General features: G+C 49.5%; 1 protein-coding gene across 1 annotated transcript in view; it reads right to left on the bottom strand.

Annotated features, from left to right (window-relative positions):
- Nucleotides 1-19801, bottom strand: part of PDXK (pyridoxal kinase) — a 664932-nt gene extending 645131 nt beyond the window's left edge. The window contains exon 1 of the mRNA XM_069635674.1: nucleotides 17834-19801. Within this exon, the coding sequence (XP_069491775.1) occupies nucleotides 17834-18016 (183 nt within the window). The 5' untranslated portion in view covers nucleotides 18017-19801. The remainder of the gene's footprint in view (nucleotides 1-17833) is intronic.
- Nucleotides 19802-21841: the final 2040 nt, after the last annotated feature.

Below are 21841 nucleotides of genomic sequence, written 5' to 3'. Positions count from 1 at the left end.
CATAATAAAGCAACGGGCGTGTGTGCAAGGCCATCGGAACAGCACTTACAACCAGCGCTGGCCCCAGGGCCGTCACGAGGGGGGTGGCAGGAGGGGCAAACTGCCCCGGGCCTCGCGGCCCCCTCTCCTAAGGAGAAGACAGCACAGTCCACCCATGTCCATTATTCACACGTGGGACTGTGCTGTCTCCTCTCTGACCCTGAAATGATTTTGCTGTTTCTTGTGAAGCCGTTTGGCTCCGCAACAAACAGCAAAATAATGGGAGACAGCAGGGCTCAGAAGTGAGCTCTGCTGCCTCCCGTCATTCAGCTGAAAACGTGGACACGCTGACTGACAAGAGAGGACTCCTCTCCTGTCAGTCAGTGTGTTCACGTTGCTCAGCGTGACCACACTGACTGACAGGAGAGGAGTTCTCTCTTGTCAGTCAGTGTGTTCATGTTGTCAGTGTGACCACGCTGACTGATGGGAGAGGAGTTCTCTCTTGTCAGTCAGTGTGTTCATGTTGTCAGTGTGACCACACTGACTGATGGGAGAGGACTCCTCTCCTGTCAGTCAGTATGTTCATGTCAGCGTGATCATGCTGACTGACAGGAGAGGAGTTCTCTCTTGTCAGTCAGTATGTTCATGTTGTCAGTGTGACCACGCTGACTGATGGGAGAGAAGTTCTCTCTTGTCAGTCAGTGTGTTCATGTTGTCAGTGTGACCACACTGACTGACAGGAGAGGAGTTCTCTCTTGTCAGTCAGTGTGTTCATGTTGTCAGTGTGACCACGCTGACTGATGGGAGAGGAGTTCTCTCCTGTCAGTCAGTGTGTTCACGTTGCTCAGCGTGACCACACTGACTGACAGGAGAGGAGTTCTCTCTTGTCAGTCAGTGTGTTCATGTTGTCAGTGTGACCACGCTGACTGATGGGAGAGGAGTTCTCTCTCGTCAGTCAGTGTGTTCAGGTTGCTCAGCGTGACCACACTGACTGACAGGAGAGGAGTTCTCTCTTGTCAGTCAGTGTGTTCATGTTGTCAGTGTGACCACGCTGACTGATGGGAGAGGAGTTCTCTCTCGTCAGTCAGTGTGTTCAGGTTGCTCAGCGTGACCACACTGACTGACAGGAGAGGACTCCTCTCCTGTCAGTCAGTGTGTTCACGTTGCTCAGCGTGACCACACTGACTGACAGGAGAGGAGTTCTCTCTTGTCAGTCAGTGTGTTCATGTTGTCAGTGTGACCACGCTGACTGATGGGAGAGGAGTTCTCTCTTGTCAGTCAGTGTGTTCATGTTGTCAGTGTGACCACACTGACTGATGGGAGAGGACTCCTCTCCTGTCAGTCAGTATGTTCATGTCAGCGTGATCATGCTGACTGACAGGAGAGGAGTTCTCTCTTGTCAGTCAGTATGTTCATGTTGTCAGTGTGACCACGCTGACTGATGGGAGAGAAGTTCTCTCTTGTCAGTCAGTGTGTTCATGTTGTCAGTGTGACCACACTGACTGACAGGAGAGGAGTTCTCTCTTGTCAGTCAGTGTGTTCATGTTGTCAGTGTGACCACGCTGACTGATGGGAGAGGAGTTCTCTCCTGTCAGTCAGTGTGTTCACGTTGCTCAGCGTGACCACACTGACTGACAGGAGAGGAGTTCTCTCTTGTCAGTCAGTGTGTTCATGTTGTCAGTGTGACCACGCTGACTGATGGGAGAGGAGTTCTCTCTCGTCAGTCAGTGTGTTCAGGTTGCTCAGCGTGACCACACTGACTGACAGGAGAGGAGTTCTCTCTTGTCAGTCAGTGTGTTCATGTTGTCAGTGTGACCACGCTGACTGATGGGAGAGGAGTTCTCTCTCGTCAGTCAGTGTGTTCAGGTTGCTCAGCGTGACCACACTGACTGACAGGAGAGGACTCCTCTCCTGTCAGTCAGTGTGTTCACGTTGCTCAGCGTGACCACACTGACTGACAGGAGAGGAGTTCTCTCTTGTCAGTCAGTGTGTTCATGTTGTCAGTGTGACCACGCTGACTGATGGGAGAGGAGTTCTCTCTTGTCAGTCAGTGTGTTCATGTTGTCAGTGTGACCACACTGACTGATGGGAGAGGACTCCTCTCCTGTCAGTCAGTATGTTCATGTCAGCGTGATCATGCTGACTGACAGGAGAGGAGTTCTCTCTTGTCAGTCAGTATGTTCATGTTGTCAGTGTGACCACGCTGACTGATGGGAGAGAAGTTCTCTCTTGTCAGTCAGTGTGTTCATGTTGTCAGTGTGACCACACTGACTGACAGGAGAGGAGTTCTCTCTTGTCAGTCAGTGTGTTCATGTTGTCAGTGTGACCACGCTGACTGATGGGAGAGGAGTTCTCTCCTGTCAGTCAGTGTGTTCACGTTGCTCAGCGTGACCACACTGACTGACAGGAGAGGAGTTCTCTCTTGTCAGTCAGTGTGTTCATGTTGTCAGTGTGACCACGCTGACTGATGGGAGAGGAGTTCTCTCTCGTCAGTCAGTGTGTTCAGGTTGCTCAGCGTGACCACACTGACTGACAGGAGAGGAGTTCTCTCTTGTCAGTCAGTGTGTTCATGTTGTCAGTGTGACCACGCTGACTGATGGGAGAGGAGTTCTCTCTCGTCAGTCAGTGTGTTCAGGTTGCTCAGCGTGACCACACTGACTGACAGGAGAGGACTCCTCTCCTGTCAGTCAGTGTGTTCACGTTGCTCAGCGTGACCACACTGACTGACAGGAGAGGAGTTCTCTCTTGTCAGTCAGTGTGTTCAAGTTGCTCAGCATGACCACGCTGACTGACAGGAGAGGAGTTTTCTCTTGTCAGTCAGTGTGTTCATGTTGTCAGTGTGACCACGCTGACTGATGGGAGAGGAGTTCTCTCTCGTCAGTCAGTGTTCACGTTGCTCAGCATGACCATGCTGACTGACAGGAGAGGAGTTCTCTCTTGTCAGTCAGTGTGTTATGTTGTCAGTGTGACCACACTGACTGATGGGAGAGGAGTTCTCTCTCGTCAGTCAGTGTTCACGTTGCTCAGCATGACCACGCTGACTGACAGGAGAGTTCTCCTGTCAGTCAGTGTGTTCATCTTGATTAGAGAGGACTCCTCGCTTGTCAATCAGTGTGTTCACGTTGCTCAGCGTGACCACGCTGACTGATGGGAGAGGAGTTCTCTCTTGTCAGTCAGTGTGTTCACGTTGCTCAGCGTGACCACGCTGCCTGATGGGAGAGGAGTTCTCTATTGTCAGTCAGTGTGTTCACATTGCTCAGCGTGACCACGCTGCCTGATGGGAGAGGAGTTCTCTATTGTCAGTCAGTGTCTTCACATTGCTCAGCGTGACCCCGCTGACTGATGGGAGAGGAGTTCTCTCTTGTCAGGCAGCATGTCTACGTGTCGGCTGCGTGGATGCTTTTTAAGGGTGCGTGCATGGAGGTAAGGTAAGTGTTTTTTTATTTTAAATTAAGTGTGTATGAGTATTTAAATTAAATTAGTATGTTTATGTGTATGTATGTATGAATGCATGCGTGCATGTTGATGTTTGTGGCAATGCTGTGTTTGGTTTTATGTATACATGCATGTATGGAGTTGTGTAACTGGTGGTTGAATGCATGGGTGAAAGTGTTTTTTGTGAGTGTGTGTTCAGCACCACCCCTAAATGTAGCCACCCTGGGGGCCACTTCATTAAGGGGTGGGCTCATGGCATCAGAGGTGCACCTAGGCTAAAATGTCAGGGGGGAAAGGGGACTAATACTTCAAATGTTGGGAGAGGTGCTAACGTCAGTAGCTGTGAGGAAGGGGCAAACTTCCTTGTGTGGGGGCACCTAAAATCTTTCCACTTTTCGAATGAGACTATTCTGGTGAAGCTTCAATGTTACAAGCAGCTACCTCTTGCCTTCATTTCTGAAACATCACACTTAAGGACTGCTGTGAGAATGAGATGTCTCATGTCACCACTTCCCTTCTAATCACTCCCCTAGCATGCAAGTGCTAACCCCACATCACGATTTCAATTACCTAAAAGTGTATGGATATGAATGCAGGTGCTAACAGTGAAATGACTTCTCATGGCCATGCTTATCCCTATGGCATTCTCACCCAGTCCCTGTCCTCCCCACCCAAAACAACTCCTCACTGGAACTCTTTGGGCTAGCTTTAAACATGGCTAGCCATCAAACTTTGCCCTCAATGTGCCTGCAAGTGTTTCCTCAAAGGAGTCTTCTAAGAGTTCATGACTTCATTGGAGTTGTAAACACGTAACTGGTGTAATAAAAATGTCTTAATCAGGTCTGCCTTTGGCCACTCAATTTAAAAACACCCTGCATGTCTTTCGCTGAAATTCTTTTAAAAATAAGCATTGGCAAAGCCAACAGTTTTGGCTTATGTATAAGTATAAGGCATTTACGAGGCACTGCTATTAGCTGCTCAGGTACTCAAACCATTTTGCACTGGCACTATCAATGGCCAGCTAATACCAATACAGAAGTGCCTTTGCCATGCCTACACAAATGCCCAAACTGTTAGCATTGCCAGTGCTCTTTTTGCTTTACCCTTGATGCACAGGACTATGCATCAAGGTTAAAGCAAACATACTACTTGGCTAAATTGGCCCACTTTGAATGTAGGCCAATCTAGCCAGTAATAACACTTATGGTACACAGTCAGCCTGGATATACTTTCTGTGGCATGGCATTTTTACTGGTTGGGAATCCGTACATGGTAATAATGGCAAATATTGATGCAGCCTGCTTCAACATAATTAGAACAACCAGCATGAATATATGTTTATACTAGCATATCCCGTGTGGAAAGGCGGCATGAAATGTATTGGAAAATGTTCCTATGCACAATTTGTGATTTGCAACTATTGGGAATTTCCATGTGCTTCCATACAAAACCAATTGCAAACTGTGTGGATTTCTACCCAATTTTGCAAAGAAAGTGCTATAAAATGCATACTTTTAACCCAATGTTTCAAACATTTTCTTGGGAGTGAGAAGCCCCCCCCCAAGCCACCCTTTGGTTTGGGCTCCCTCACTGTGCTCTGTTGATCCTGACTAATTGGAACAAACATTTAAGCCTCTTAAGTTCAGAAATGTACCAGCCTCCACTGTACATCATTTGTCACTGTGTATGATGTGTGTTTTAATGCGCAAACAGGGGCAGGGTGCTCCTTAATTATATGATATGGCATTTATAACGTGCCTGTACGCAAGTGTTTCTAGGCGCGACAAGGCAAGGAGGGAGAAACAAAAGAGTAGGACAAAACACAGATCTTACTAGGCCTTGTGTCATTCAGATCGTACAAGAGCAGGGAATGGGGAGGGGAGAAGTGCCGAGGGTGGGGTAGGATGCAGAAGTGCAGGAACAAAGTAGAAACAAGAGTGCAGCCAACTGGTGGCAAGTGTGAGTACTCATAAGTGTAGCCAACGGGTGGACAATACGAGCAAGAGCGGGGACTGTAGGGTTACAGATACAGACCACAAGTGCAGGGGAGCCAAGAGGCAGTGCAGGATTGCAATAGGACGTACAGGCAGGGACCTGGGCCCGAATTCAGAGCTTGACCAGGTGACCAGTGCATGGATCAGGCAGGTGATCAGCAAGGGAGAGGCAGAGAGAAGGCAGAAGCAAATAAGCAGGTCTTGAGGTGCTTCCGGAACCGGAGATGGTGCTCCTCGTTTTTAGCGAGGCAGGGAGGCTGTTTCCAGAGGGAGGCCCCAGCCGAAGAAAGAGATCTGCCCTCAACTCTTTGCTTGGAAAAGTGATTGACCCTCAGAGAATTGGAGGTGGCGCAGTAGAGAGCTCATGCCATCTTATATATATTTATTCATATGATAAAAAAGTTAGTCTGGCATGAACCTTTCTTCAGTAGAGAAAGTAGTAATAAACCATATTTGGGATCCTGCACACAAACTCAAGGGTAGATTTCTCAAGTCTCCTGTGTGCGGATATGCCGCCGCTGGCCGAGTGCAAAAAACTGTAAGGGGGCCTCACCAAATGTTTTGCCCCGGGCCTCACCACATCTTCTGACAGCCCTGGCTGGCCCCAGGTCTGCCAGCGCCCTGTGCATGAATGGTGCCCCCTCCTCCCAGCCCCCACAAATACAGAACAGCAGGGGGCTCAGTTCTGTTGTTCCGCTAATACTAGAACAAATATCAGCCGAACAACAGAACTAATCCCCCTACTTCTTCGTGTAAAGTGTGTTTAAGGGCGCCTTGCCTCCAGCTCAGTGTCATGCAAACAGCGACTATTAAAGATTCACGTTGCGGTTCTTTAATATTTGGAGCTGTTTACAGGACACTGAGCTGGTGGCAAAGTGCCCTGCGCCGTGGGGGCTCCCTTGTGCGGCCGCACCCTCTGAGCCTGCGCTACTTACCACAAATAGCTTCCCAGGCCGGTGAATCTGCACCTTAGCTCCCCTAGCAATGCATCTCCCTTATCTCTCTCTCTGTGCTCCATGCTCTCATTCCCCATCCTGGAATTTGCAATCCCAATCCATTATCCTGTTCCCTGCATGGTGGACCCCGTACCATTATCCCCCAGTTCTTTTATTTTTTTGTATTAATTATATGGTTGAAACAAAAATCAACCTTTAATCAATTTACATATATCATTCCTACATATACAGATGAAAGATGAAACCTTTTCAAATGGTAAACAATACTCATGTTAAAAAATGCTTATTTTATTCACAAACTATTAAATCGTAGACGGAAAAGGAAAATTTTAAAATGTCAAAAAACTAGGAAAATCACTATAGAACTCAGAAATCTAACTAACCTTTAAACCATCATAACAAGGGGCGTGGCCTGGAGCCGACTCGACAGGAATGCTTCCCTGAGAGCTCCCGTCCGGCCCAATGCGCCCTTGCAGATAATGTCCGTTTTTCCCCTCCGTTTTCACCTATAATTCAATCTATAGGCGAGGGGAACCCCCCCAGCACCCATCGACCGAGTGGGTCCCGGCCTCAACCTGAAATGACGGCAGAAATCCTTTCAACTGCCTCGGGGCCCACTCGGCGGAGGAATGGCCGCCGCAGCTACAACCGTCGGATGTAGCCCAGGAGGGGGCAGTGCGGACACAGAAGCTCTGCCGATCGGCAACCGCACACAACGAACCGGTGTTTCCTGCTCGCCTCCCGTGGCTGAGACCCACCGCCTCCGGACCCTGCAACCTGCCTCCCCAGCCAGCATTGCCCTAAGCAGCGGTACCCCCCACGGGGTGAAGTTGCCAACACTGCTCAGCCCTTGGTGCCCTCCCGGGCCTCAGCCTACATACGTCCTACAGCATAAATCCTCCAACCTCCCGGCAGCCCCAGCGAACGCTAACAACCCAGCGTTGGCCAGCGGCATCCCGACGGGAGTGCTCTCCATCCACGCCCGCATCGGATCCTCACATCGGGCGGAGGCGCAGCGGCCTCTCCCCCCTCACCCGCCTGCCGGGACGCAACAACTGGTCTGCCCCCCACCCCCCGAATCGGAGTCAAGCGTCGCTGCAAGCCGCATACCCAGCACGGCCGCCTGCTTGTGGCCCTCCTCGGGGGGCCAGAGGTCGGTCCCCAACACCTGAAGCCAGCCGTCCATCAAGCCTGCACTCCCCGAACTTCCTCAAAAAACTACATAGCATCCCCCGAGGCTCCGACCCGCGGGCCTCCCTCTTTACACACGGGGCACTGTGCGGGCGAAAGGGCAGCTGGTTCAACGCGCCGCAGCCCGCCCATCCTGGAACGACGCCCGGGGGCCTAGGACCCACGTTGCAGACCCCCCAGTTTTTGCTCCTCTGGGCCCGGCGGCCATCTTGCGGATCCCCGACGGAACCCGGATCACACGCCACTGCAGCAAGGCCTCCTGCCCACTTCACATCATCACCAAAGCTCGCCTGGATCCTCCTCCCCCCAGCCGCCCAGGCCAGCACGCCCATCACATCAAGCTGAGACCCGGTTTTGCACCCCAACTCCGGTGCTCCTCGCCCCCTCCCCTCATCGGCCTGCTACCACCATTTATCTTCTGGCCCCCCTTCCTGGCCCACCTCTCCACAGACCTGCAGGGTTGCTACCCCCACTACTTATCCAAGCTACCCCGGGTTACAGGAAGTTCCCGGATCCTCTACAGCTGCACAGCGACCCCCCAACATAGGGGTCGGGAGGTGAGGAGTTGAGGGAGGGAGCGGGAGTGCGGCCTACTTGCTCCAGGGGTGCGGCGGGGAGAGGCCCCACGGACTCGCCGTCCCAGCCCCTCGAGCCCCACATCGGCAGACCCCTCCTGATCTATCCTGGACACAGGCGCAGTCACTGCCCCAACTTTGGCTTCCTCTCGCTTGCAGGACCCCCCTCCCCAAAAATCCTTAGACTGATCCCTCTTGACTCAGGCGACTCCCGCCTCTGGATTCGGAGTCCCAGCCCCAGAACCTCCCAGAAATCACACAGCTCCCACTGTCTTACCCACACCGAAGAGCTGCCACTCTTCCCAGTCTTCCACAACAATGTCTAAAAGCGTGAAGACACCCAAACAATCGGACATTGTAACCCTCATGACATCCGCGGCTGTTGAAAGAGCCAAGAAAGCCGACCCGCCGGGGGATACTAACAAAAATAGTGGCCCACCAGCTGCAGAAGCAGATTCCACTCCGCCACAAGCTGCAACTAAAGCTGATCTGCAAGACTTACTAGCGGCCCTAACCAGGGAAATCCAGAAACAATCTGAGGAAATCACAAAGAAAATAAACACACTGGACAAAAGAATGGGGGAAGTGGAACATCGGACTGCCGAAATTGAATCCGAAGTCTGTGACCAAAGATTCGAAGAGGAACATAACAAGGACAGGATAGCCGCCCTCGAAGCTAGATGCAACATCCTTGACGCAAAACAGGAGGATTTGGAAAACCGATCAAGGAGGAACAACATCAGACTCCGAGGGATCCCAACCACTATCCCGGAATCAGACCTGAAAGCTTACATATCGGACCTCTTTCGATTTATCATCACCCTCCCAGACAACTCCCCACTGGAATTGGACCGAGTGCACAGAACCACTTCAAGGAAGACTTCCACACTCCCCCCAGATGTTTTGGCCAGAATACACTTTTTTCAGATAAAGGAGGACATTATGCGAGAAGCAAGGCAAATGAGACAGATCACCTTCCGAGGGTCCATGATCTCACTCTACCAAGATCTAGCGAGCGCAACACTCTTGAAACGGAAAGCCATGCGGCCCTTGACAACCTGGCTACAAGAGAAGAAAATCCCATACCACTGGGGTTTTCCCACCTCAGTGAAATTTAAATGGGATGGAGCACAGAGGCAAATACAGTCGTTGAGAGAAGCGGAAAAACTCATGGGCACAAGCAATACCGTCCCCAGCGACGAACCCGAAGTACCAGTTCGTCCCCCCCGGGACGATTCCCCTGGAGGGTCATGGTCCAAGCTCAGCAGACGACGCAGACTCAGGGGCCCCCCGAAAAAAGACGGCGATAGTGGCTGAGCATGCGACAGCAGATTCCCGGTCCAGGAGGCGGTGGACCCCCCATGCAGCGTTCACCCAAGAACAAATGAGGCCCCTCTGGAGCTAACGCAAGCAACTCACATGCACCCATACAGAGGCGTGTCCTCCGGCGAGCTTCCACACGGTTCGTCTCAGCGGCCCAGTTGGCCACACAGAGCGCATTGGTGCCACAAGTTCCCCAGTGGCAGTAGGTAGATGTTCCCTCTACCAGTTCAACGTTGGGAAAGGAGTAAAGATACAGAAAGAAGAATAAAACTTACAGGACTGTACCATTCATCACGATTATTCACTGTCCCTAGAGTCATCCAAGGACTCTGCAACACAACATGCAACAACATACGAAAACAAACCCACAATTCATCACACACATCAAGCCTTATCCAAAACCCACAGATCAATCCAGGGATAAATCCCACAAGACAGCCTCAACGCCAAGCTGCCAGAGATGGCTAATACAAGTGAGTTAAGATTCCTCTCCTGGAATATACAGGGGATGAACTCCCCAAGAAAACGCAAATCGGTAGAACACCGTCTGGGTCAACTGGCCGGAGACATCGTCCTATTGCAAGAAACGCATCTCCTCGCAGAGGATGAACACCGCATAAAATTCAAGAGATACAAACAGTCCTTCTTCGCCACCTCTGGCTCAAAGAAAAGGGGGGTGGCAATCCTTCTCAGCGACAAAATCCCATTACGCAACATCACAATAAGGAGAGACCCGGAGGCCGTTATTTGCTACTCAAAGGCATCTTCGAAGAACTTCCCATCACGTTTGTCTCAATCTACAGTCCCAATACTTCCCAATGCAAGTTCCTAAACGACATCTTACCAACGATCCTATCATTCCGGGAAGGCCATCTATTCATTGGCGGAGATTTCAACGCCATCCCTAACCCTCTGATAGACAAAACTCTTCCCGCCACGAATAACGATTACACGCAGGCCCTGGCATTACTCAAGTTGTTCAGAGAAACAGAAACAGTGGATGCATGGAGAATACAAAATGGCACCTCAAGAGACTACACACATTTCTCCAAAGTTCATAAGGGATACTCAAGAATTGACCTAATCTTAATCCCTGGCATCCTCTACCCTTGTGTCAATGGCACGGAAATCCACACACGCATGATCTCCGACCACTCCCCGATTTCCGTAAACGTAGCCATCTCAGGCCAGAAATCCCCCCCTCAAAGGTACTGGAAACTGAACGACTCACTCCTTCTAGATATTAGCATAAGAGCCGAAGTGGAGGACTCACTGATAAATTACTTTGAAGAGAACACCACACAAACATCCCCCATCAGTACAATCTGGGACGCAATGAAAGCGGTGGTTAGGGGTGTCCTAATAGGGGCCGGAGCTGAACAGCGAAGGATCTCAAACATAGCCTCCTCCAAACTAGAAAAAGAAGTATCCCTCCACGAATCACAGCTAAAAACTCAATACTCAAGGAAAACCGAGCGGGCCCTGAGAAAGGCGAAAACAGCTCTGGAAATGCACTGTGCCGACCGGACAGCCAAATCCCTGGCGTACACAAAGCAATTTTACTACGCCAAAGGAAACAAAGCAAACAGGATATTAGTACAAAAGCTGAGGGCACTCCGTAATCGGAACAACATACTTAAACTACGAGGAGGAAATGGAAAACTGCTCTTCTCCCAATCGGAGAAAATAAACGAACTCCTGAGATACCACACATCTATAATGTCAAGTGACCCGCTAATGCTAGAAGATCTACCAGAATACCTGAGCGCACTTCTGCCCCGCAACCCCGCACATCTGGAACATCTGGAGGCTCCCATTGAAGTAGAAGAAATTATTGAAGCCATCAAAGCTCTCAAACCCTCCGCCCCAGGCCCAGATGGCCTAACCGCAGCCTTCTATAAAAGATTCGCCAGAGTTCTAGCCCCACAACTATCCGCATTATTCAACTCCTTCCTATCCACAAAAGCCGTCACTAAATCCATGGCCGAATCAATCACAATCCTGCTTCATAAACCCGGAAAAGACCCCGAACTCCCAGAATCCTACCGGCCCATATCACTCTTAAACAATGATGGGAAGATCTTTGCCAAAGTACTAGCCAGAAGACTGGGCCCAACTCTTCCAAGCCTAATCGACCGGGACCAAACAGGATTTATCCCTGGCAGAGGGACACATGACAACATTTGGCAAGTACTAAACCTAATTGAAGGCGCTCACAAATCTAAAACAAAAATGGCGGTAATCTCATTAGACGCCCACAAAGCCTTTGATCGGGTGGACTGGGGATACATCCACAAGGTCCTCCAATGCTTCGGCCCCAACTTCACATCATGGGTCATGGCTAATTATCAAATCCCCACTACACAACTCCGAGTTAATGGCACAAGGTCCGAACACATCCGTATCACAAGAGGCACTAGACAAGGCTGCCCGCTCTCGCCCCTGATCTTTGCTCTATCCATGGAGCCTTTCGCCGCCAGAATCAGACGAAATGAAGCCATAAAAGGAATCCAAGCGGGAAATCACGAGTATAAAATCGCACTCTATGCCGACGACGTGCTGTTAACCATTACAGACCTTGCGACTTCCCTGGGGACACTATGGAAAGAGATCGAGGAGTTTGGCACCATGTCAGGATTTAAAGTCAACTTAACCAAATCCTCAGCACTACCCATCAATCTACCCCACCTGGACGAGGCCGCCCTCGCACCGCTCTCACCAATTCCCTGGGCCAAAGACGCCATAGAATACATCGGAGTCCAGATCACTGGAAACCCAATGCGACTATACTCAAAGAACATCCCACAATTACTCAGCACCCTTCAAAATGATCTCAAAAGATGGAAACAACAAGAAATCTCATGGTTCGGACGAATCTCAGCTGTGAAAATGAACCTAATCCCCAGATGGCTATACCAATGCGCATCCCTGCCACTACAAATCCCACCCCCAGCCATACGTGCACTACAGAAGAAACTAATGGAATTTGTCTGGGGAGGGAAGAGGCCCAGGATCAACAAACGAATCATGATGAAAGGCAAACCACTAGGAGGAATGGGTGTCCCTGACCTAGCCAGATACTCGCTAGCAGCTCAACTATCGCACGCATTTGCTTGGGTGCAGGAAGTAGACCCCCCGCTATGGCGTCAAATCGAAGAATCCTGGTGCCCGGTCCCCCTACATGGCCTCCCACACCTACTACTACTAAAACCTCAAGCCAACTCCGGGCCACTATCTGCCACGACCATCACAACCCAATGCTAGAAATCCGCAGCGCGGAAATGGGGACTTCGCAGCTCCCTGGGACCCATGTCACCCATCTGGAACAACCCGGAATTTACCCCTGTAAACCCACCTCGAGACTTTCACGCCTGGATAGCAAGGGGTCTGGCAAAAACTAGCGATTTCCTTGAAGAAGGCTTACCCATCACCTTCGAGAGATGCAAATCAAAATTTGGAGTGGGGGAACGGGAAAGATTCCGATACTCACAAATTAGACACTAGATGTCACACAGAAGGACCCGGGACAAATGCCCGAGAGAACCAACAGCCCTGGAGCTCACGTTAACATCCCCGACCAACAAAATGAAAATATCCAACATATACCGGCTCCTAGACAGATCGGACCCAGCAAAGAAAGAAAAATATATGACGGAATGGGAAAAGGATATTGGCCGGGAAATAGCAGAAGAAAGCTGGGAGCAAATCTGGTCCAGACTCCATAAAAGCTCACAATGCATCACGAACAAGGAAGGAGGCTATAAACTGTGCTACAGATATTACATCACCCCCACCCAAATCCATAAAGCCAACCCGGACTTTCCCGCCACATGCTGGCGAGGGTGCCAAACCCCCGGATCTCTCTATCACCTAGTATGGAGCTGCCCAAAGGCAGAAATATACTGGAAAGAAGTGCTGAAACACAGTAAAGAAATCTCTGGCCTCTATCCCTTGGGACCCAGGAATTGTCCTCCTGGGCGAAACCGTCGATGGAGCATTCCCAGTCTCAGGTCATATTTCCCCGACTATGCAACCACCTGCTATTAGCTGCAAAGATCGCTATGGCTCGATTATGGAAAGACAAAAATGGCCCTTCGATCGCCCTACGGTGGGCCAAATGCTCGCAGATTGCAGTAGCAGAAAAAATCACAGCAATCCGCTCGGACTCCCTAAACAGAACCCTGAATATATGGGACCCATTCTTGGACTATGCGGCCAAATACCTAACCCTCACCAGGAGACCCCCACTTACTAGATGGCTCCAATGCAGCCCTCTCTACTAATCTTCGACCAAACCCCGAACACTTAGGAACAGAGGGAACAGGTACCCAGAACTTTTCCACCGAATCACCACATCCAGAAACCACCCACCATTTCCTCCACCCTCCAACTCACATTAGACTACAAAGGCACTAATTAATGTTTAAATTGAAATATATTGCATTGTTGCATGTAACACTCTATCCTGTAAGATCAATAAAATGTTGTTATGAGAAAAAAAAACATCATAAATGCTTAACACAAACGAAACTATGAAATAAAATTGAGTAAAAGGAATAAACATATCAGCAATTATCAAATATCCAAATGCAATGCCCTAATGAATCCCGTGACAGCCATCATTGGTGAGGTAGTTCGATCAGCTAAAAGGATGCTCCATATGACCGGATTTCCGTCAACCAAATTCATTTCATGAAATTCCTAAAATGTTCTTAAATATATAGGACGTAGTTCAGATAGTGTCCTACAGTCAAGCAACCAATGTTGTACGGTGTCCATGCCATATGCACAGATTCTACAAAAAACTTGACAATCAGACCATATCATGCAAGCAAATATTTAGTGTGAACGAAAACGTAGGAAGCTCAACCGAGTTGCTCTGTCCGGGTAAATACTAAGGAATGGAGCTAGTTTATCCAATTTTTTATGTTCTCCGTGCAGATGCTGACTGGAGCTATAAGAGTGTAGGGATTCCTGAGTTTTTATCCAATCCCATTGAAACAATCTGAATTTTACTTTCGTAAGATTACTGCATAATTCCTCGGCTGAACTCCCTATGTCCTCCAAAATACCCAAGCATAGTTGATGGATCGCTCTCAAATGTACACATCCTTGACACGAGTAGATTTTATTTAAATCTACAAATAGCGAATTCTCAGGCGGGCAGAGAAGCTTCCTTACTAGAGAGATTATCTTCCAACATGCTGTGGCCTTAAGGGACACTATGCCGAGTCAATATGTTATGGAGGCCAGCTGAAGGGATTTTGGGACATGCAATAGTCTTTTCCAAATGTTTCCTTCCAAGACTGCAAGTAACTCTAAGATCCCCAATGGGTATACCTCAATTCCATATAACAGTTTCAGAACTCTCTTTGCTTCATAGTAATGTAGTGCAGGTTTTAGTGAAAATGTACCAAATTTAGAGTCCACTCTGGCCAGTTGATTAGTCAGCGTGGAAGCTGTAATCTTAAACCAGAAGGATACATCAGTTAAACTAGGTCCCGCATTCACCAAAAAACCCAAATATGTTATGGATTGGACGTTTGCAATTTCTGTTTTGTTAATAAACCATCTCGGGTTGAATTGTTTCTTTGATTTATTCAGGTGGATGATCTTAGACTTTCAGGGTTGACTATCAAAGACAGATCTTTCACGTAGGTCAAGAAGGCATCGATCAATCTCTGTAAACCAATAGCAGTCACGTCTGCCCGCCATCTAAAGCATAGCCCACGAGGTTTAGGAGGGACTGGGCCCACAGAGGACTTTGTTCACCGAAATCATTCAAATACATATTAAAAAGGGTGGGGGCTAATATGCAACCCTATGATATGATATGATATGGCATTTGTAACGCGCCTATACACAAGTGTTTCAAGTAGGCAATCTACTCTGCATCATCCAGAGTATGCTTTGCTCTGGACTGGAGTAACCAGTTCTTATAGGATTAACGCACCTTTCTAATCCCCTCTGCCCTTTCCACCCCACAGATCAAGGGTAACTTTTTAAGACGAGAAATCATTTGCTTCATTAATTTTTTACGGGCGACTACTTCTTTGATATAAGCATGGAATGGGGGAATTGGTCTACACGCCGGGCGGCCCCTCTTCGTGCTTCCATCCTTTGACAGCCGTGTTGCTACGAGTTTCCCAAAATTGGCAGGGGTAGAAACTTGACATTTCCATGACTTTGTTGTCATATACATGGACAGTTGGTAGTTAAACCTCCTCACCAAACCCCCTACCAGGAGATCATATTCCGACTCTTGTTGGATATTAGATCTTTTGAAACAGCTAACATGTGCTGAACTTGCCCCAGATTGAGTTCAACCAGGAAGACAGATTCCAGTAAGGCATGGTCACTGTGGAGTGTAAAGTGAATCCTAAAATCAGCAAACCATTCATCCGTGAAGACGCAATCCAGTACGGAGTTTAGGTGACCATTTTTCCATGTAGTGGAGATGGCCGAGTCCTGATCATTCAACTGGAATAAACCTAGGCCCTCCAGGCATGTAAACCAGATCTTCCCATTTCTTGTTTTATTCTTACTGCCCAGATCTTTTTTACCTATTAAATCCCATTCATCATTGTTAAAGCAGTCAGAATTTAAGTGCCCAGCCAAAATGACAGGTCTATTTGTCGAGGTAGAAAACCAGGCCACTGTGCATTCTTCAATTCCCACCAGCTCCAAGCATCCCTCTTTAGTGTTAGGTTGCATTGTAGTAGCTAAAGCTCCTCGACTGATATCATGGGAGCGCCAGAGTTTAAGTCCATAAAGCGCCATTATCAATGTGAGGAGGCCACCTGTGGGCCGGCCCTTAGGATCCCTAGTGGCTGGTCGCCCAGTCACAACATATCGCTCAAGCGTGGGGATCTGCAAAAGACACATTTCCTTTAGGGCAATAATTGATTAGGTACTCAGGGTTTTAGTGACTTCAAACGAGGAAAGACGACGCCCATGACCCCTTGTGTTCCAGCAAGGTAAGTTGAGCAGCTTGCACTTGGGTGGGCCTAATTCCTTGTATTCCCCCGCCCATTCACTTAGCATTCGCCCCTTTAATAACCACGACCAATCATTAGATGACTGTACTCCAGCCTTTGTACATCTTGATTAGCTCTTGAAACATCAAAACCTTGTACTCTAATACCATCTCTTTCCTTCAAGATAGTGGGCCTCATTCTAAGTTTGCCGGTCCGGAAACAACGGTGCTGGTAAGCTTACCGGCACTGTTCTTTCTGGACCGTCAAACTACGGCTTTGCCTGCTGGAGCCACTGAGCCCGACAGGCATGAGCCTGCTGGGAACAGCGGTCACGGCAGGCAAAGCCATCAAGGTAGCACTGGCACTGTTACTAGCGGTGCCGGTGCTTCCATGTCCCCACTCACATAGAGTCATATGGGACTCCGTGGCAATGGGGATTAACGAAATTGCCGGCGCCTGACTTCCCGGCCATCCACACTTGGAACAGCCTGGTGGAACCGGGAAGTCAGGAGCCGGTAATTTTTTTACAGGTCCGGCGGCAACCTGTTGCTAGCACCGCAGGGTTACCGCCGGTCACGTAATGAGGCCCAGTATCGAGTTAAAAACTACCACCGAACATTCCAAGTATTGCCTTTCTGGAAAGTCCACCGAATGTCAGTGTTCGCAATACCCTCAAGATTTGGAATCAGGGAAAGAAGATGTAGTAAGGTGGCGCGCCAGAGAAAAACTGTTTTATTCTTAGGTAATACACTTTCAAAGAGCAGAGTACACTTTACATTGCTTTCACATGATGCTGGACCCCTTTTTTGATCAGTGGTCTTGTAGGACCCCTTACTAGGGGAACCTATTGGTTTCCTCTTTTCTATTGATGCAGGACCCTTGGGACTATCACCCACATAGATATTCCATCCCTCACACTCCCCATCCACTGTTATAGGATAAGAATTGGGCCTTTTTTCAAATTGGTCTGAGACTCTGGGTAGTGGACTGCTACACACAGGGCTCCTGCTTGTGTCCCCTACGTTAAACTCTGTCCTACTCCCATTAGTTTATGGCCATTCCCTCGTGTCTCAAACTTTTTTGGTATGGGTGGGATGGAAAAGACAGATGCCCTATGGGGGCACAAAGGAGACGCTCTCTTTCTCATTAGCTGTGAGGGCCTCATTTGCATATTTCCCACCAACAGCGCCTCAGCCCTCATTTGTCCCCCACTGATTTTGCAAATCAACATGAGATAAAGATGGAACGTTACTGGGAACTGGATATGAACCCTCAAGTTCCAAAGTTTTCCCTTTGTTCATGTTGACCGCTGAGTAATCCGCATTCCTTTACTCCCTCAAATACCCCTCAATCCTTGAAGCACCCCAATTTTCTTTTCAAAACGGTGAGAGAAATCTTCTTACCTGCAATGGGAAGGATGCTGCTTTGTTGCCCACGTATCCCCGCACTACGTGACTCTGGATGGAGAGCACGCGGCAATCTGCTCCTGGTTGCTCCATGCTCCGCGGACGGGAAGACTCAACGTTGCCACTTGCCTTGGAGGAAGTCCCGGTAGCAGTGGAAGGGGGGGTCTGTGCTGGATGCATTGAGAGAGTCGCTGTTCCCCTCGATGAGATGGGGAAAGCGTGAGGAAAAGGGAACCCTAGTGTAGCACAAGCAAAAGAGGCCAGCTCTGGAGTCCCAGGTGGATAGAGAAGCACCCCTGTGTAGAGGGGAAGAGCCTCAGAAGGTGGGAGGGTAGAAAATGGGTGCAGGGACAACTAAGAAGACAGTAAGTGGAAGTACAGAGAGAAGCGCAGAAGGACAGGTCCCCAACTAGCGCTTGCACCTCTCAAGAGATATTCTTAGGGACATGTGGGGTCTGGTGTGGGTGTGTCGAGTCACATGCATTGGACCCCATTGAGTCAGATGGGCGCAATGTTATATTTAATCAAATATAAAAGTGACCCAAAAATGTCTGAAGAAGTGGGAACCTTGTTTGAGACATGGCAGAGGATAAAACTGCAGAGTAGGGAATGAGACAACACACTGAAAGCAGTGGTTAGAGACCATCGATAAGTGAAGTCGGCAGGAACTGATGAGAGACAGAATGAAATACAAATAAATAAATTCAGGAAATAGGGAGCGACAGCAGTGTGGAGATTACAGGCAGCACCAAGACAGAACGCAGTGATGTCTGAAAAATAGACGCATCAACGAGAGAGTGCAGGGGGGTGATTGTAGAGAGGTTGTAGGGGGTGGAAGGGTAATCACAGGTGCAGGCAAAGAGAGCCTTGTTGCTGGTGATGGGTGATCACAGACTGGTGCTGGTAAGGAGAGTGCAGGCAGGGGCCTTCACAGGCAGAGGCAGGAAGCTAGGAGAGTTTGTGTCAGAAGGGAATCACACAGTGGAGCAGGCAACAAATGGAGGGCGCATTGGGATTCAATAAACGACCCTATACAGCTGCATGCAAAACGGAGAGGACGCCAAGTGGGTAACGCAAGCAGGTGGCAGCATTAAAGCGAGTGGCCAGGGACGAGAGGCAGAGATCCCAGCAGGAAACAGCAGATCGAAGGCAGTGACAGCAGACCTCTGGCAGGGGGGGTAAAGTCCAGGTAGTGACAGCAGACCTCTGGCAGGGAGAGTAAAGTCCAGGCAGTGACAGCAGTGGACAGATAAAGGCAGCAGAGCCCAGGCTGTTACAGGAGAGATCTCAGGCAGTGGCAGCAAATCTCAGGCAGTGACAGCAGGATCCAGGCAGTGACAGCAGGATCCAGGCAGTGACAGCAGGATACAGTCAGTGACAGCAAATCTCAGGCAGTGACAGCAGGATCCAGGCAGTGACACCAGGATCCAGGCAGTGAAACCAGAGGCCAGGCATTGACAGCAGGATACAGTCAGTGACAGCAAATCTCAGGCAGTGACAGCAGGATCCAGGCAGTGAGGCCAGGCAGTGACAGTGGATTCCAGAAAACAGCAAACCGAGGCAATGAGGGCAGAGGGCAGGCAAGCAGCCCAGGCAGTGACAGCCAGAGAGCCCAGGCAAAGAGAGAGAGTGCGCCGGCAGCCAGGGGCAGCATCCAGGGGCAGCATGCAGGGAGAGCAGCGGATCACAGCTGAGCAGGGGCTGCGAGGAGGAGGCGTGCCTGCAGCGGGGAAGGAGCAGGAGGGGGAGCAGGAGGGGCGGGGAGGCAGCAGCGGGTCACAGGAGGCGGAGCCGCCGCGAGGAGGAGGAGGAGGAGGAGGGGGGAAGGCGGGCCCTGCGTCAGCCAGGAGTGGGAGGAGGAAGGGCCAGCAGCTAGGAGCGGGAGGCTCGGGAGAGGGTGGCAGGGGGGAGGAGCGGGGGAGGCAGCAGAAGGACAGGTAGGCCAGGGCCAATGGGAGGTCACGCAAGGGGACGCCGGCCGTCCGGCCTCCCGCCCCCCGCCGGCAGGGGTCACTTCCGGGTCGTCGAGGAGCAGCGCCAGCACAGGGAGCTGCGGGCCCGGAAGTGGCGCGGCGCAGCGCAGGCGGCACGCACGGGGCAGGCACCAGGTCACTGTCACTCGCACGGGCCTCCCGCGCCAGCGTGCGCGCCCTCCACGCTCACCCGCTCCCAGCCCGTGCAGTGACATCCAGCGCCTCGGCCCCTCCCTCGCATCTCGGCGGCGCGCGCGACCTGCGTTTGGCTTTGCATTCTGGGACTTGTAGTCCCTGCTTCTTAATGGTTCAAGTCGGGACTACACATCCCAGAATACAAAGTTAAAGCCAAAACTGTACTAGAAAACCCGGGGTGGGCCTTAGTTCACCTAGTGTTCTTACTCATTCCCACGCCATAACACGGTAAAGCTGATAGAACGTTGTGACGTATTACTTTTCCACCTTAAATATTTGATCCTTATCACGGTTCCGCTCAATAGACAGCCCCGTGGACCGTAAGCATCCGGGACGCATCTCGGTGCAAGAAAGTCACCCACACATGAATGAGCTCAAATCCACTGCTCCTTGCTGGGCCGTCTGGGGTAGTTCAGAAGGAAAGAATGCATATGAGAAGTGTATCCTTAAAGGGCCATTTGTTTAACACACATTTGGACCAGATATTTCAAATTCCGATTAAATCTTTCTATTAATCCATTAGTCTTCGGGTGATGTAGAGAAGTCCACTATCGGTTTCAACAAAATCTGACATTACACGCACGTCAGCTCTTTCTTGTCCCAGTCCTAGTATTTAATGGCAGTCCTCCAACACATTCTCCCAAAGAATTCCCTCTGAATTCAGAATGCTGCCGCACTTCCCCTTCTCCAATGAAGAGATTGCCAGTAAGAAATCAGAGTGTAATCCCCACACCCTCTCTCTTTTCCCGTCCTAAGAGAAGGTGTTCTAAATACTTGAATAATAGCCCCATAAATCACCCCTAAAAAAACCATTTCTGAAGCAAAACTAAACTTTAGTTAAAAGGAATACTGTTTTAGATGCAATAGCTCCAGCCATCTGCCACATTTTAGAGTATGCATTGCTATGGACAAAGTGTATACATTCTAAAATACACACGTGTGAGTGCAAAAGACATTTAGGGAGTGAGCACAATATGCATCTCTGACAAGTTTGAAATAGTGGGGTATGTGCCACGTGTCCTCGCTTAGAAAATCAAGCAACAGAGGTCAAAACTCTCATATTATAAGGGATTCACCAGGGTCAACTTGCATTAAAATTACATCCTGACGAGAATGCACAGTTGTCGATCGTGGGTAAGGATTCCATGCAGGAAATGACATCAAGATACACAATGAAAGATCTTCAGGGGGTAGTTATAAGTCCTTAAAATATTTACGCAAGGTCATCCTAACTAAGGAAAGTCGTCAGCACTAAACAAAGTAAGGAGTGCCGATTACCGTGAGTAAAGAGCTTTTGAAGGTTCTGAGTGACATGGTCAGGAGTGAGTTGATTAAGCCAATAGAAAGCATGGAATGGGTGTCTCAATTGGTTCTAGCATGAAAGGGTGATGGTAACCTTAGGCTTTGTGTACATTTGTGAGGGGTCAATGAGCACATAGTGGCTGATTCTTACCCCCTACCAAATATTCATGAGTTACTGGCATTGCAGTGGGAGGCCAGCAAATTCAGTATATTGAACAGGACTAGTGCGTCTGCACAAATCATCGATGCATGATGGCGTTCAACCATACAAATGGTCTGTTCACATGTAGGTGTATTCCTTTTGAACTAGCGAGAGCAACATCAGCCTTTCAGATTGTGTTCAATCTCTTGCAAGTCATACGGAAGGCAGTGTATTTCAGGATGAAATTGTCTGTGGTAGAACCAAGTAAGAGCACAGCACAGCGTTAGATCAAGTACTCAAAGCGTTAAAGGACTTGAAAAATCTTAACACATGAGAAATGCAAAGTGAGGTTGAATACTTATGAGACACTGTATCAGTGGTAGCCACTAGGAC

This window comes from Ambystoma mexicanum, chromosome 7p (genome assembly GCF_040938575.1).
Source record: "Ambystoma mexicanum isolate Mex_15411 chromosome 7p, UKY_AmexF1_1, whole genome shotgun sequence".
In the NCBI taxonomy this organism is placed as follows: domain Eukaryota; kingdom Metazoa; phylum Chordata; class Amphibia; order Caudata; family Ambystomatidae; genus Ambystoma; species Ambystoma mexicanum.
Note: the sequence above shows the minus strand (reverse complement) of the source record. Positions and strands in the feature narration are given on the sequence as shown.